The sequence below is a fragment of the Juglans regia genome, chromosome 6 (assembly GCF_001411555.2).
Source record: "Juglans regia cultivar Chandler chromosome 6, Walnut 2.0, whole genome shotgun sequence".
In the NCBI taxonomy this organism is placed as follows: Eukaryota; Viridiplantae; Streptophyta; class Magnoliopsida; order Fagales; family Juglandaceae; genus Juglans; species Juglans regia.
In genome coordinates this window covers 2,582,254-2,596,658 of record NC_049906.1, presented here as the reverse complement: position 1 = coordinate 2,596,658, position 14,405 = coordinate 2,582,254, and the positions used below count along the sequence as shown (strand labels likewise).

Genomic DNA, 14,405 nt, shown 5'->3' with positions numbered 1-14,405 from the left:
TGTGGAGGAGATGGAGTAATCAGGGATTCGGCAGGAGGTTTCATGGCTGGTTTTTCATCCTTCTATGGTATGGGATCTAACAACAAAGCAGAGTTTAGTGCTGTGTTAGATGGTTTAAAGCTTTGCTTGAATCTCAAGCTGCTTTGTGTTGTAGTGGAGTCTGATTCCCAGATCTGAATGGCATTAGTAATGTCCATTGGGAACCTTTACAGATTTGGTATGAAATTCTTGCGTTGCAAAATGCTATGGCTGTTCAGTCTGTTTATGTGCTCAGGGAGATGAACTCGATTCATGATCAAATTCATCTCCCTGGTTCGGTTAGAGGCTCCTTAACTCTAGAAAGAGCTAATTGTGCATATATATGTTGTAAATAAGCCCTTGTACATGTACTTTTGGTTGCTTAACTTAACTGTATGAGAGGTTTACTGCATAGGTGTGTAAAGGGGTGTTGCTCCCACCTTATCGTGAGTTGTTTAATGAAAGTTTTTGTGTCTTGATTTAAAAAGATATATCAATATAATGGGGATTTTGAATAGAGTAGTGCTAGATATAAGTCTTTTAACGCTCCGTTTAAATAGTAAAATGAGATGAGATAATTGAAAGTTGAATAAAATATTATTAGAATATTATTTTTAATATTATTATTGTTTTGAGATTTGAAAAAACTGAATTATTTATTATATTTTATATAGGAATTTAGAAAAATTATAATGATGAGATAAGATGAGATAAAATTGTTTTTATATCTAAACGGGGTGTGCAAGCCTTGCACAACTTATTTGTAAAAAAATTGGAGCCCACAGAAAAAAAAAAAAAAAAATGATTTTTTACACTTTTTTTTTATTTTGAAATTTTTTTTTATAAAGGGTCTAGGCGAAACTTGTATATTTGAGACTTGTACAAATAATTACTCTTTTGAATAAATTAAAAGGATTATCTAGAGGAGGCTAGCAACCAAGCAAGCAACTGCAAGCACCTTTGGACAGTGGTTTCATTAACGGTCCTTTGGTGTGGTTGCACAGTTGCTTTCTAAGCATTAATATCTTAATAACGTTGGTAATGGTCAGAAGTGAAGATTATGAGGGAAAATAATGGAATTACTAGTGATAATTGAGCATCGCTTAAGCTAAGCAATGCTAAGAATTATATGTAAACAAAGAGTTATTCTATTCTCAAATCATTCTATAAAGCACATCATCCACGTCAATTAACTGACAAGATTTAATTTGTAAAATTTAAATTTTAAAATTTATATTTTAAATTAAATTATGTCACATAAATAATGTGTAGTGTAGAGTCCTTAAAATAACATTACTCGTGAACGATACAACAGCTGAAGCTGATGAACGGATGAGAAATTTGTGGTCCACCAACGAAGGGTCAATAGGTCCTGAAAACTGGGTGATTTGGGTTTTTCCATGTAAAAGCAGGGTATTTTAGGTGATTTCCTTGAATGTCATCCACATGAATTTGAGCACTCCAGGACCTCAGAATCTTGTAATAATATCCACTTACAAACTCGAGAAATATTGAAAATGAAAACTTAAAGCAAAAAGAATCAATAGAAAATCTTGTAGTCATACTCTTTGAAAAAACAAAAACAAAAAATACACAACTGTTGTTGAGGAAAAGAATGGCTCTCATGGAGAACTGTTTTCAAGTTAGCACAGTATGCACTACAAGAGCTGCAGCTCTACAATGTTACCATCCATTTTCTTCAAAAGAAAAACTTCGTCTCCCGACATGTAATGTATTTAAGAATTCCATACTATCCTCTTCTTTATCATCTTCATCTTACCCTCATTCCCTCGGCACCAGATTCCGAAAATCAAGCATTGTCTGCAAAGCTCGTGAAGCTTTGAATGAAGGTTAGCTACTAACTCTATTTTTAATTGATGTATTGCAAGATCACGAGGTGGACAGTAAAAATAGAAACCCCTTTTGTTGAAATTTCTAAGAAAATATGCAACAAAAACAACCGAGGGGTGTGTGTTAAAGCAAACTCAAAGGAGAAACAGTAATGATTAAGAGGAGGAGATGAATGGTGAAGCTTTTGAGTGAAGTCCCAAGCTCTTGAAGATGTTGTAGAAGTAATTTTCTTTTTGTTTTTTGGTCTTTGTATCCTTATCTTTTCTAGCTTGGCCAAGACTTCAATGATAACCTCCTGGGGATTTTGCAGCTAAAATATATCAAAAGGGAAACATTTTATAATTGATGAATACTGGGAAAGAAACAGGAAGCAGTTCAGTTGTAGTTGTAGTTATCATTTTCTCTCAAACGTTACCCAGTTCTCAAGATTTTCCAGAGAACACATACACACCTCCTCATTCTAAAAAACAAAACTTGCTTGAAATCTGCAGTTCAAGTGGTGACAGATTCAAGCTGGGATGGCCTTGTCATTGCAAGTGACAACCCAGTTCTGGTGGAGTTTTGGGCACCATGGTGCGGACCATGTAGGATGATTGCACCCGTGATTGATGAACTAGCAAAAGAATATGCAGGAAAGATTCTCTGCTGCAAGGTTAACACAGATGACTGCCCCAACATTGCCACCAAGTATGGAATAAGAAGCATTCCAACCGTACTGTTTTTCAAGAATGGAGAAAAGAAAGAGAGTGTGATTGGTGCAGTGCCCAAGTCCACCTTATCTGCTACCGTAGAGAAATATATAGAGGCCTGAAAAAACAGAAATGATAAACAATTGCCTTGGCTTTTGGCTCAAAGGGCTCCAATGTTGTTGTGTTAATGAAGTTATCATTCATTCGAGACAGTATTCAGGACCATCTTCATTATGTTAAACTGTTATCGTTTTACTTGTATCTCCTTCATTGTGTACATTTTATATTATAAATTTTCAATTTATGAGCCTGCTAATATTCTCCAAATCAAGTCCAATATCCCTGTACTTTGGTTTCTCAAAGCATCACATGACAGCCTCGAGTTGATGTAAGATCCTCGGACCTATTACAACCACCATCTGCGCGGCCCCTTTCGTTCTCTTCCCCACCCGAGAAGATGGATCAAAGAAAGAAAGCTAGCACCCTCGATGACCGGAACCGCCACGATTTTTGGATATCGACCACCTCTTACAAATCAAATTGGGGGTTAACACAAAGATAGTCACAAATATGATTCTCGATCATAGGTTGATATTTGTTCAAAAAGTATCTTCAGCCACTCGTGTAGTTGTTCCCAGTGGCCAAACCTCTAATGGGTGAGACTGGAACTAAATATGTCGATTTTATCACTTACAAAGATCTGATATTTGGGGAAGCTTAATGGAACCATTCGATTTTTTTATTTTTTTTTTTAGAAGTCCACGGGAAGCTGACGCAAAATAATGGTTTAATGCCGCCTCTCTTTCTCTCTCTCTCTCTACATATATATATAGTACATTTGAAATCACAGCAACTTAGCCCCTTGAGCCACACAACCAGCCACCAAATTTCCTTTAATATTATGAAAAACAGATTAGTACAAAGTGGGAGCAGAACCCTGCAAAAATTTTCACCGTATGCAACCATTTTCACAGGGCCGCAGGGCAATCCTACTATTTTCTCGTGCTGCACAAGCAGTTGTAATCAACAACAGGAACATCTGTGTGATCAAGGGAGCCTTTTCATGGAGACGGTTTCCAATCAAACTGAAGATTATTAAACCCGTTAACTGCTCCTAGTCCACTAAGCAGTTGGTTTCCCATATCCTGCTGTTGTTGATGATTCATACTTGGGTCCCGAGCCATTGATGCCATTACTACCCTTCCATTCATGGCGGGGTTATTTCCCATTGCCGATCTCATTCCATTAACCATGGCCGACTGACCAAGTCCACCCATGGTGCCAAATCCACCACTCCCAATACCTGAGTTATTGTTGACCGTCCCATTCCCCACTAAGCAGTTGCCACCATTGAGACCATTGTTGCTTGTTGGTAAAACCCCATTAACATTTTTCATGTCATTCCCCATAGAAGCAACACCAACCATACCACCTGTCGCATGAAGTTGGTTGGATATCATCAACTCATGTAGGATTTTCTGGACAGAACTCTGCGAATCACTCGGGTCAGCCTCGCTGGAAAGAGTTGGCTGTTGCAAGGACATATTAGCAGGTGAATTCGAGGTACTCATGTGATTGACAGCTGTTGTTAAGGAGCCATGAGACGTTTGTGGTGGATTGTTAGACGGTGTTGGTGATTGGAATGGGGATGGGTTGGGTTGTGCCTGTGGAATAGTACTGGAAGAACCGGGGGAAGGAATCTGAACAGAACTTCCTCCGTAAGGACTGCTTGCATTGGTCATAGAATTCTGCTGTCTGGAGTTCATGGAGTTCTGATGGAGAAGCCCAACAATTGTGCTTGCTGAGGTTGACGTGGATGCTGTGTTTAGGGAATTATTTACACCAGACACACCATTGTTAACAGCAAGTTGCATTGCAGCAGCCTGGACAGAGCTTTGATCACTGTTTGAGTTCTGGGCCACATTCTGCTGCTGTTGTTGCTGTTGTAGCTGCTCCTCAGGCTGTTGAGACTGACCATGAAACCCAGACGAAGTACTTGTCCTCCGAGGAAACTTGACCAAGCTTTCTGGAAAGAAACAGAAAAAAAAAAATGAGCTACCCTTTGGCATTTGATAATACAGAATAGAGTTCGATGCAACATGCAATATTACATTCAAAGTACCATGCAAAATCACAGGCACAAATAAACCTAAGGGCAAAGGAATGATAGGCACTTGCGTATTATTTCTAGCATTAACCATAAAGAGTTAGGTAGCTTTTTTACATGCTAACTATATACAATAGAGTTTTCCATCAGAAGACTGTCAGAAAAATAGTTTTCAATTGCAAATATTTGTCCAAATCAGGTCCAGAATGTTGAAAACTGCTGCCACAGGTTTGTCTCACATGTGAAGAGCATAAACATCTACGAAATGCTCTTTTTTAAGGGAGATAAAAATCAAGAGAGGCAGGGGAGTACAGTTTCCATGAGCCATTTGCACAGTAGCTCATACCAATCAGGGGACGGGACGTGTTGAGCCTATTACAAGAATAAAATATCTTTTTCTGCATTATTCCAAAGTCCTTGATGTTCCAAATGCCATTAAAAAAAGCTGCAGAGAACTACTTATCAAAAAAAAAAAACTGGAGAGAACCCCATCATCTCCAACAAGCACAAGAACATACACCACCACCATATAACAAAAAGAGACTAAACTGAGCAATATGTAGACAATAACTTATCCAAAACTCAAACAACAGGCAAAAATTCATGCAAACGCAATCTGATAATTTGCATGTGAAGAACTAACCATTATGTTAGTAGCAGCATAAAATTACGGGCTACAATTAGATGTGCCTTCTGTTTTATGTTTAGGGTTCGGTTGGCAAGGTGAATATCAGGGCTAGATCAACAAGAAAGGCTATGCCAATAAAGTCTTCAATTGCTTAAAACGAAGGAAATCAACTTCCTTCAATTTCTGTTGATAATCGAATGTAGAATATTTACTAGCTATGCAACCCCATAGAATCTCAATAAATACATTACTTTTCATGAAACCTGTTAAGAGCTTCCCAGCTTCATTTCTTTGATCCAAAATCCCAATATTAAATTTAACCTTGGAAAAAGAAAACCAATGTGGCATATAAATGAAGGTAAAATTTTTAATCAATGAAAATTCACATCAAACTTACCCATAGGTCCCGTCCCTGTTTCTCGGCTATAATCAATCAACTCTTTCATACTATTAACCACTTCTGATATCTGCAAGCCCAAAAATGAAAGACAAAAACAAAGTGGTCAACATCGCACAGAAGTTTCATTAATATGGTTGAACACAAGTGAACCCTATAGAAAAGTTGATTTATCTGGCATACTAGCAGGTTCTTTACTTTACAAATACCACATCCATAGAATTAAGTAGAAGAACATAATACAAATTAGACAAGTAGTTGACACTGGTTGTTATCAATTTATAACCATGGAACTTTTTTTTTCTTTTAACCATGAAACTTGTAACAATAAGTTCAATACAAATATGTAGTAATAATTCTCCAAGCATATCAAAGATCTCGTAACTTCAAGCACTTCACGGAAGCTATTCATCTTAATACCAATTAAGAACACCATAATACCTACATAAATTTTCATATAGAGCCTCAAAAAAACTTGGAGATGAGCATTTCAATAGGAGACTGGAAAAGCTTAAAGGAATCTGAATATCCTCCGAACACAAGATGGATTGAAAATATTTTTGTATGACACTATGTACAAATATATACATATATATATAATGAGACTTAATTTTTTTTTATTGGCACCGGGTGTCCAGGAACAACGTCCCAACTAATCCCAGGGGTGCATAGGCCCTCGGCAATGAGTTTTCCACAAGTGCACCTCAGCAATTCAAGGGGAAACTCCCCCAGCCCCCTAGAGATTGTTTGGGGGATCTGAACCTTAGACCTAGGGGGAGCTTACCCCCAAAGCTCAAGGCCTTTACCACTTGAGCCAACCCCTAGGGGTTTATAATGAGACTTAATTGAATCTAGTTACCTTGAGAAAAATATAAGCATTGAGCTCAATGAAAGGGGAGAATCTAGACAAACTCATGACCATGTAGTTGATCCTCAAGGAAAAGTATATTCATTCTTAAAGACAACTGGAGTTATTTCAAAGAGATCTAGTAGAGGAGAATATATAGAACATAGAACGTTTTAGTGAATATCAAATTTCCAAGAGGAAGGCCCCGTTTGGATGTTGAGATGGTCTCAACACATCTCATCTCATCTCATTTCAGCATCCAAACACCCACTCAAACACAAGCATTTTTCAACTTCAAATTTTTAACTTTTTCATCTAATCATTACATAATAATTATAACTTTCCAAACTTCCAAACAAAACATAAAAAACAATTCAACTTTTTCAAATACCAAAACAAAAATTACATTAAAAAATTATATATTTTTTTAATATTAAAAAATCATATTCTAACAATATTTTAACTTTATAATTTCTTTTGTTCAACTTTTTCTTTCTCTTTTCCCAAAAATCTTTTTTTTTTTTACTCAAATCATTTCACTTCCATTCACATATTATTTCACTACTATTCATAGATTTCTCATCTCATCTCATCTCATCTCAATATCCACACGAGGCCTAATTCTCCTCAAGTGAAATGAGGGAGGGTTTTTCTACAAGAATTAAATAGGTAATATGGAAGAAGAAAATATCACATTCCAAAGGGATAATCCAAATTGGAGATGGGTGACAGGTGGAGATCTGTATCAGGAAAATGAACATTATCATTCTAATCATAGAAAAAAAGCTGCCCATGCTCCAAATATAAAAGGCCACAAAAGAAAATAATGCAAATGTTCCCTGGATAGAAGTTACTGTGACCTCAAACATAAATCCTCCAACTCCTAAACAGTTTACTTTCTTCTTCTTTTTTTTTTTTTATTTCTTTTCTTTAGTCCAGGTAAGAGGCATTACAGCTCTACAGAAAACAACCACAGCATTCAACTTTTCAATACTTAAGCGATAACTTGGGAGTATGATGCTAATGGCTCATCAAGAAAAGTAAGACATTACCTGAAGGCAACGTACGTATCTCTTTGTATATCCTAAATCATTTACCAAAGGCACTTCCAAGGCTTTCGCTAACTGTCGAGCTGACGCTACAAACCTAATGAAAAATTCCACGCAAAAGGAATTAATGAGAGGACTTGGAACATATGAACAGGATATAAGAAGGAATCCATCAAATGTTTTCCTTTCTTTTATAAGTTCCTTTCTTTTTGAAAAAAAAAAAATATATCAAAAAAGCAAATTTCACAAGCAAGAGTAAAGCATCACTCAAAGGCTCAAAGATAGTACACGAACCAGGAACCATATTAATTATGGACTTACATGTTACAATTAGTTTGCAACTCTGAAACAGGTACATTGGATGATGCATTTTGAGCAGCAGCCTGGTATTTTTGAGCAGCAGCTCCAAGTTGACTAACCTGTGCAGCACAAATAACAGCTGTCAAATATGTTCAATATCTGGAGGCAAAAGAACGTAATCCTCACACATACATTATGACCCCAATCAATTACTTTTACACCAATTGGATGGGGAAGATTTGACAATTAATGGATGCTTTGTACGTCCCATGAAAAAGAAACTGGGTCATACAACCCATAAGATACAGACTCCAGTAATGACACATCCAAAACCAACCAATGTGCACATTCCATCCAAAAATCGTATAAATCCATTGGATATCATTTTGGTCAATGAAAGGTTCCAATTTAGACAACCAGTAATGCAACTCAAACGTAAATGTATAAAGATAAAGTTGGAAAAATTACAAGAATAGAGACATGACAGTTTTCGAAAATTATAGCTCCAACTTCCAAGAAATCAACTACCCTTTTAAAGAAAGCTTAGTTCTGTAGATCTGCCTGTGTTCTGGTTAACCCTTGATTAATGAGTCACAACGTTTTGGAATAATTCTTATAGGATTTGCAGCATTTCCACATCCAATCGGATTCTTCATTGATCAACATGCTTAACCTGTGAACCTGGGTTGTGCCTTTGAGCTTTCTAATGGAACTTTTCATCTCTTAACAAAAAAAAAATGCTTAAATAGAAACCTTTCTCAACCATATTCATGTTGCCTTAGAGGCACAAAGTTACCATGACTACCAACAGAGACAAAAACATGCAGACAAGCAAATACAAAAACAAGTCATTATTGTTCTCCCAAGATAATAAGTTCCTAAATCCAAGTCATGATGTGCAAATCAGCCTAACACTTGGTCCCCCACCAAGATATCTTAGACACATCAACCAGAAAATAGTAGAGCTTTCAGTGTTATAAAATGGAACTTTTCACTATTTACCTGAGGTATCAACAATCTTCGAGGTATGAGCTCTTCATGACGCCGAGCACAGAATTCCCAAGAGCATATCTGGTAGACATAATAAACAAAGACAAGAAAATGTCAGTGAATGATGCCTAGGAAAGATTGAAGATGTCAGAATTGAAGATGTCGGAAGTGAAGAAGTCGATTTCTCTTTGGTGCAACCTTTAGGTCTGGAGAGAAAACTATCCGAAGTTGACCATCACGAACAACACGAAGTTGCTCAAAAACACTTTCCTGTATTGCTTTTGCATAGTCCAAGACAATCTGACCAGATGAGTTATGATATTCACGGGGCATATCAACATAAAGAAGCTCTTCCAAAGTACCACTTTCGTATTTGATTTTGAAAAGCCTAGGAAGAACCTCAACGGTTGCTTCTGAAAGTACAGTAAACAGAATTCAGACATCGGTTAGACATAGTAAACTCTATCAATACACCTAGTGGTGAAGCTAGAATTTTAGATCCCAAGGGACGATCAAAAGATGAAATTAAATAAAATATTTGAATTAAAATATTCAAGAATATAACTTACAAAATTTTAAAAAAAAATCAAGAAATTTATTTTTTTTATCAGTAAACAAGATGATGAGATAAATAGGCATAGCCCAAGTATACAGGACATATACAAGAGCGACGTCTAAGCATGGTCATCTAGTGGTACTAGAAATCATGGATATTCAGACCATTAAAGTCTATTACAATCAACCAATTTAAGAAATTTAATTACCATTTTAAACATATAAACATATCTTGTCATTTCTTTTTTCACGACTACCATTAATTTATTAAATTGTGCTCAATGAGTTTCCATATTTTGAAATCACTGCACGATGTCTTGATTGACAATTAGTCTAGAATGTATATTTTTTTTCTTATTATAACAGATGATATTTGAGCTCATGGCATCCTTCTATAATTATAATATTTTACCAACATATCAAGACCCATGGGCAAAATACTAATAATTATCAAAGTGTCTATATCAATTGATTTTGTTTGTGTTAGTCAGAACAAAAGAGAAAAGAGACATGATGGAACATCTTAAATCTTTACCAAACTATTTAAAATAGATGAACTTTATCATCTCAACTTTGGGATGGAGGGTTTTTATTTCCTTTTTTTCACAGCTAGGCCAGGGGGGTCTCTTTTCCTCTCAGCTAGGCCAGGGGATCATTTGCCCCTCTCGACCCCTTGCATACACCAGAAACAAATAGCAGGAAACCTAACTAAATAACAATATTTTCAGCAAAGAAGTTAAGATGCTAATGAGACAATAGCAGGGCACATTTTTAAAAGAGGATGCCCATTTCGAGCAGCAATGGGCACCATGGAATACAACATGAAGAAGTGAACAATAGAACTAGGAAAAACTAACAATGCGACATACCAAAACCCCGGCCAGGCTTGCGATTGCATATTTCACAGTGCCACACATCCTGAAAAATTCACAAGATAGAATTGATCATTTGCACCAGTACTAATAGGAATTCTATTTGTGTGTAAAGACAGAGATCTACAGGCTAATACTTCAAACCAACACGAAGATGGTGTCGCATATCAAAAGTAAAAAGATATACATAAGTTAAGACTAAGATAGGCTTAAGCAGATTTGCAAGTCCATAGCAACAATTTAATGATAAGAGCAGCGACCTGAGGAAAAACTCCAGTTGTTTGCCGGCCACTTCCATACATGGAAACACACCACTTCTTTTTGGCATCGGGAGCAAAGTACTCAGCAACAAATTTCCTCCAGAATTCAATATTGTTGTCCTGCACAAAATTTATGCATTGTTACAGATCATAACAGCCACACCAAATAAGCACACAAAAGACTATAAATGGTAAAAGAATCTTACTTCGGGTCTATGTTGTTGCCGATACATGTAATGGGTGAGACGTCGAGCACACATCCCAGGTTCATAGCCTGATTTTACAGGTGGTCTCAAAGGCAAATTCTGCTGTGGAAACTGCTGCGGTAATTGGGAACGCTGCTGAGGCATTGCCTTCAAGATTTGCTGTTGTTGCTGTTGTTGCTGGTGTAGCTGCAAGAGTCTTTGTTGATGCAAAAGATTAATTTGGGCAGCAGCAGCCTGAGAGGACTGCCTTGACATGTGTAGGAATTGTTGCTGTTGTTGTTGCTGCTGCTGTTGATGCAGAAATAATGATTGATCAGAATGTTGGGGATCCATTTTTACTGGCACCATATTTCTCATTGTCTGAATTTGTTGCGATTCCAGTTTCACTGGACCAGGATTTCTTAGCTCTTGAAACTGATGCTGCTGTCTCCGCTGATCATTTGTCACCTGGGGCTCCAATTTTACAGGTCCAACACCACCTAAGCCACCTCGTATTGATTGAAATTGCTCCTGCTGGTGGGCACTGGGTGTTGCAGAGAACTGTTGCATTGGCTGCTGGCTGTGTTGGAAATTAGGCGACTCAAGTTGCTGGGAATGCTGTTGATCTGGAATTAACTGGTTACCAGAAGGGTTCGAGAATTGCTGACCCTGAACCGGCCCAGATGAAGCAGGGTTCGCCATGTTTGAAGCTACAAATGAAGATGAAGGAGTATTAAAACCCATACCATTGCCAACACTAGAAAGTGGATCCGACTCAGACCCAGTATCAATACCTCCACGCTGGCTATTCGCAGGGTTAGAAAGCGCAGCATTGGGAACTCCATTCCCAAAAGACTGATTAAGAAAAGATGACACATTGGGCACGTTTCCAAGCATATTCATGTTATTAAACTGAGTTCTGGACGACGCAAGGGAAGGAAAAGCCGTCTGAGAAGGCATGGGACCCCCTTGACCTCCCAACATTCCAGAATTCGAACGCAAGAGTGAAGGAGAAACGGACTGGGTGCCACCAATCTGTGTGGGCGGCCCCGAAGGTACCATCTTTCCAAAAATGCAAACTACAAACACTAACCGAAGTACTACAACTATCTAAAATAACAAGAACTCAAGAAACTACAATTACACAACGAGGAGTGAAAAACCGGACAAATAGTTCAAACCAGATAGCAGTTCACCCCAACGTCCAAGGTCATTGGCCTCAAAGCCCTTATTGTGCACCGATAGAAATGGGCAAGCTTTGTGCCTGTGCATATGGTGTAGACTTCTTCTGAAGGCAAGCCAAGAACCGATAAAAGCCAAAACCAAGGAACAAGCATCGATTCTGAACATTCCATAATTGTACTGCTTCTGCAAAACCAGCAATCTCCGAGCCGCTTCCGCATGAATCTCTGTATAATATTGGAACTATTAGATCTACTATAGCTTCAACCGGTGTACAAAAACGCCAACAAATCAAGAATCAGACATTCACACCCGATACCCAGATTCTTAATCTCAATTTCATTACCCTGCCAGCCAATGGTTGCAATCAAATCCCCAAAACAAAACCCATGATACCAAAATTCACAAACCAAAAAAAAAGATCAACAAAAGTGAACCAAACCCATTGAAGAATAACCCGTTTCCCACACCTTCAAGAACAAGTTTCAAACATGAACCCCCACAAAGCAATCCCAAAAGGCACAAAATCGACACTTTATCAAACTAGAACAACAATTACAGCTGTAAGCAGCAACCACAGAGCTGAACAAATGCAAACAACAACAACTAAATCCGCATCGATCAACTCCAAAACTTATAAAATCAGCGATCCAGAGCTTCCAATGAGCAACAGCACACTCCAAAAACACACAGTAACTGATTATCGAGATCAAAGGTAGAAAAAGTGAAAGAGACGGCGTCTAATACTAGCAAGGACTCACCGGAGTTGGAAATTCAAACAGTTCAAGAACTCGTCAAAACCCACCAACAAAATATTACACTGATAAAAGAAATGCCCAAAGAACCGAACTCGAACTTTCTTCTTTTATTTACGTATCTTTCATAGATTACTTTGGCTTCCAATTGTAGTACAGAGAAAGAAAGACTCCGGAGGGCACTTTTTCTCTTAGGGTTTCAGTCTATGCTCAGTACACGCCTCTGTTCCTCGCTGTACTCTTCCAGAGAGAGAAAGTAGAAAGTTTTAGAGAGAGAAAGAAGGTGTGTCTTTGTGACCTTGCGGACGTCAAGATTGTATTCGATCCGATTGAATTTTCTTCATTCCTTCTCATTCTCTCTCTTTCAGAGTGAGAAATGAAGTCAAATGCTGTTCTTCGTCTGTTCACATAGCATGTGCATGCATAACACCATCATCATGATCATGATCTTCCATCATCATACATCATGCATGATGTTACGTGCAAGGCTCCTTTTCGGTTGGAAATTGGCATCGACTCCTCTATTTACGAGACTGCCACAATTTGTTCTTAGCGTTGGGATTTTTTATTGAGTAACCATTTCAACGACTGATTTCGTCGTATCAAATTAAATCATTTTATCTTATTTCATATAATTATTATAATTTTTTTAAATTTTTATATAAAATATAATATTTAATTTAATTTTTTTTAATTCTGAAATAAAATTAATCTTAAAATTTTATATTATAATAATATTTTATTCAATTTTCAATAAAACATCTCATCTCATATAAATTGTATAATCTAAGACCCCGTTTATTTTTACAAATGAGTTAAGATTAAAGTAAAAAATTAAATAAAATATTATTATAATATTTTTTTTAGATTTGAAAAGATTGAATTATTTATTTTATTTTATGTGAGAATTTAAAAAAAATTATAATGATTAGATGAAATGAAAAGTTAATAAAATTATTTTTATAAATAATTAGGTAAATAATATTTATATTCTTAGGTTGTACAAATCTTGTGGATCACTCTCTTTGAAAAAAATATATATATATAAGATCCATATAAAAAAATAAATTTTTAAATATTAGATTTCACTCTTTTTCAAATGAAGTGATCATGACTTACACACCATAAAATTATCTAACATTACTCAATTTCTCTTATTTAAAATAAGATTGTGTAAAAATGCTTATACCTGTATCATTTTTATTTTTTGTGAAAAAATGTATTCTTATGAATTTTGAATACAAATATTCTCAGTCCCTACTTTTGTACATAATAATTTAGGTCCCATTTGGATATTGAATGTGTTTTATTTTATTTCATCTCAACTCATTTCATTTCATCATTATAATTTTTTAAAATTTTCACATAAAATATAATAAATAATTCAACTTTTAAAATAATAATAATATTAAAAAATAATATTCTAATAATATTTTATTCAATTTTCATTTTAAATTATCTTATCTCATCTTATTATCCAAACCGAGTGTTAAATATACTCTATTGAAAATATTTTTTTTAATTATTATCCCCTTAATATTTATTGATGTGATATTAATTAACTACTTGACAAATAAAACATAACACTGAATTTTCTAATCATCAGATCATTAAAAAATAGTAGAATTCATCATTAGAAAGTTATTTTTTCACGTAAATTATTCTGAATTTGTAACCATTTGTTAAACAATTATCTGAATGGTAATCACTTCAATTGAAC

General features: G+C 36.1%; 2 protein-coding genes across 3 annotated transcripts; one reads left to right on the top strand and one right to left on the bottom strand.

The window, feature by feature from the left end:
* Positions 1-1,533: 1,533 nt before the first annotated feature.
* LOC108984750 (thioredoxin M-type, chloroplastic-like) lies at positions 1,534-2,876 on the top strand. Its single transcript, XM_018956796.2, has 2 exons — positions 1,534-1,868; positions 2,361-2,876. Exons 1-2 carry the CDS (start codon positions 1,634-1,636, stop codon positions 2,678-2,680), a joined length of 555 nt encoding a protein of 184 aa, XP_018812341.1. The 5' UTR covers positions 1,534-1,633; the 3' UTR covers positions 2,681-2,876.
* Positions 2,877-3,420: 544 nt separating this feature from the next.
* LOC108984749 (transcriptional corepressor SEUSS) lies at positions 3,421-13,047 on the bottom strand. 2 transcript variants are annotated; one of them, XM_018956795.2, is made up of 11 exons: positions 12,692-13,046; positions 11,543-12,157; positions 10,770-11,458; positions 10,564-10,683; positions 10,301-10,349; positions 9,075-9,289; positions 8,889-8,957; positions 7,908-8,005; positions 7,590-7,683; positions 5,691-5,760; positions 3,421-4,584 (listed from the first exon to the last, which is right to left on the bottom strand). In XM_018956795.2, exons 2-11 carry the CDS (start codon positions 11,808-11,810, stop codon positions 3,620-3,622), a joined length of 2,637 nt encoding a protein of 878 aa, XP_018812340.1. In that variant the 5' UTR covers positions 11,811-12,157; positions 12,692-13,046; the 3' UTR covers positions 3,421-3,619. The 2 variants fall into 2 exon arrangements, with proteins under 2 accessions (XP_018812340.1, XP_018812339.1); XM_018956794.2 differs by having other exon boundaries at positions 10,770-12,157; positions 12,692-13,047.
* Positions 13,048-14,405: the final 1,358 nt, after the last annotated feature.

Coding starts and splice junctions, on each gene's coding strand:
- LOC108984750 (XM_018956796.2), top strand. CDS start 1,634: ATGGCTCTCATGGAGAACTGTTTTCAAGTTAGCACAGTATGCACTACA. Junction 1,869..2,360: donor TCGTGAAGCTTTGAATGAAG/GTTAGCTACTAA, acceptor TGAAATCTGCAG/TTCAAGTGGTGACAGATTCA.
- LOC108984749 (XM_018956794.2), bottom strand. CDS start 11,810: ATGGTACCTTCGGGGCCGCCCACACAGATTGGTGGCACCCAGTCCGTT. Junction 10,350..10,563: donor CAACTGGAGTTTTTCCTCAG/GTCGCTGCTCTT, acceptor TGAATTTTTCAG/GATGTGTGGCACTGTGAAAT. Junction 8,006..8,888: donor GAAGATTGTTGATACCTCAG/GTAAATAGTGAA, acceptor TGTGCTGCACAG/GTTAGTCAACTTGGAGCTGC.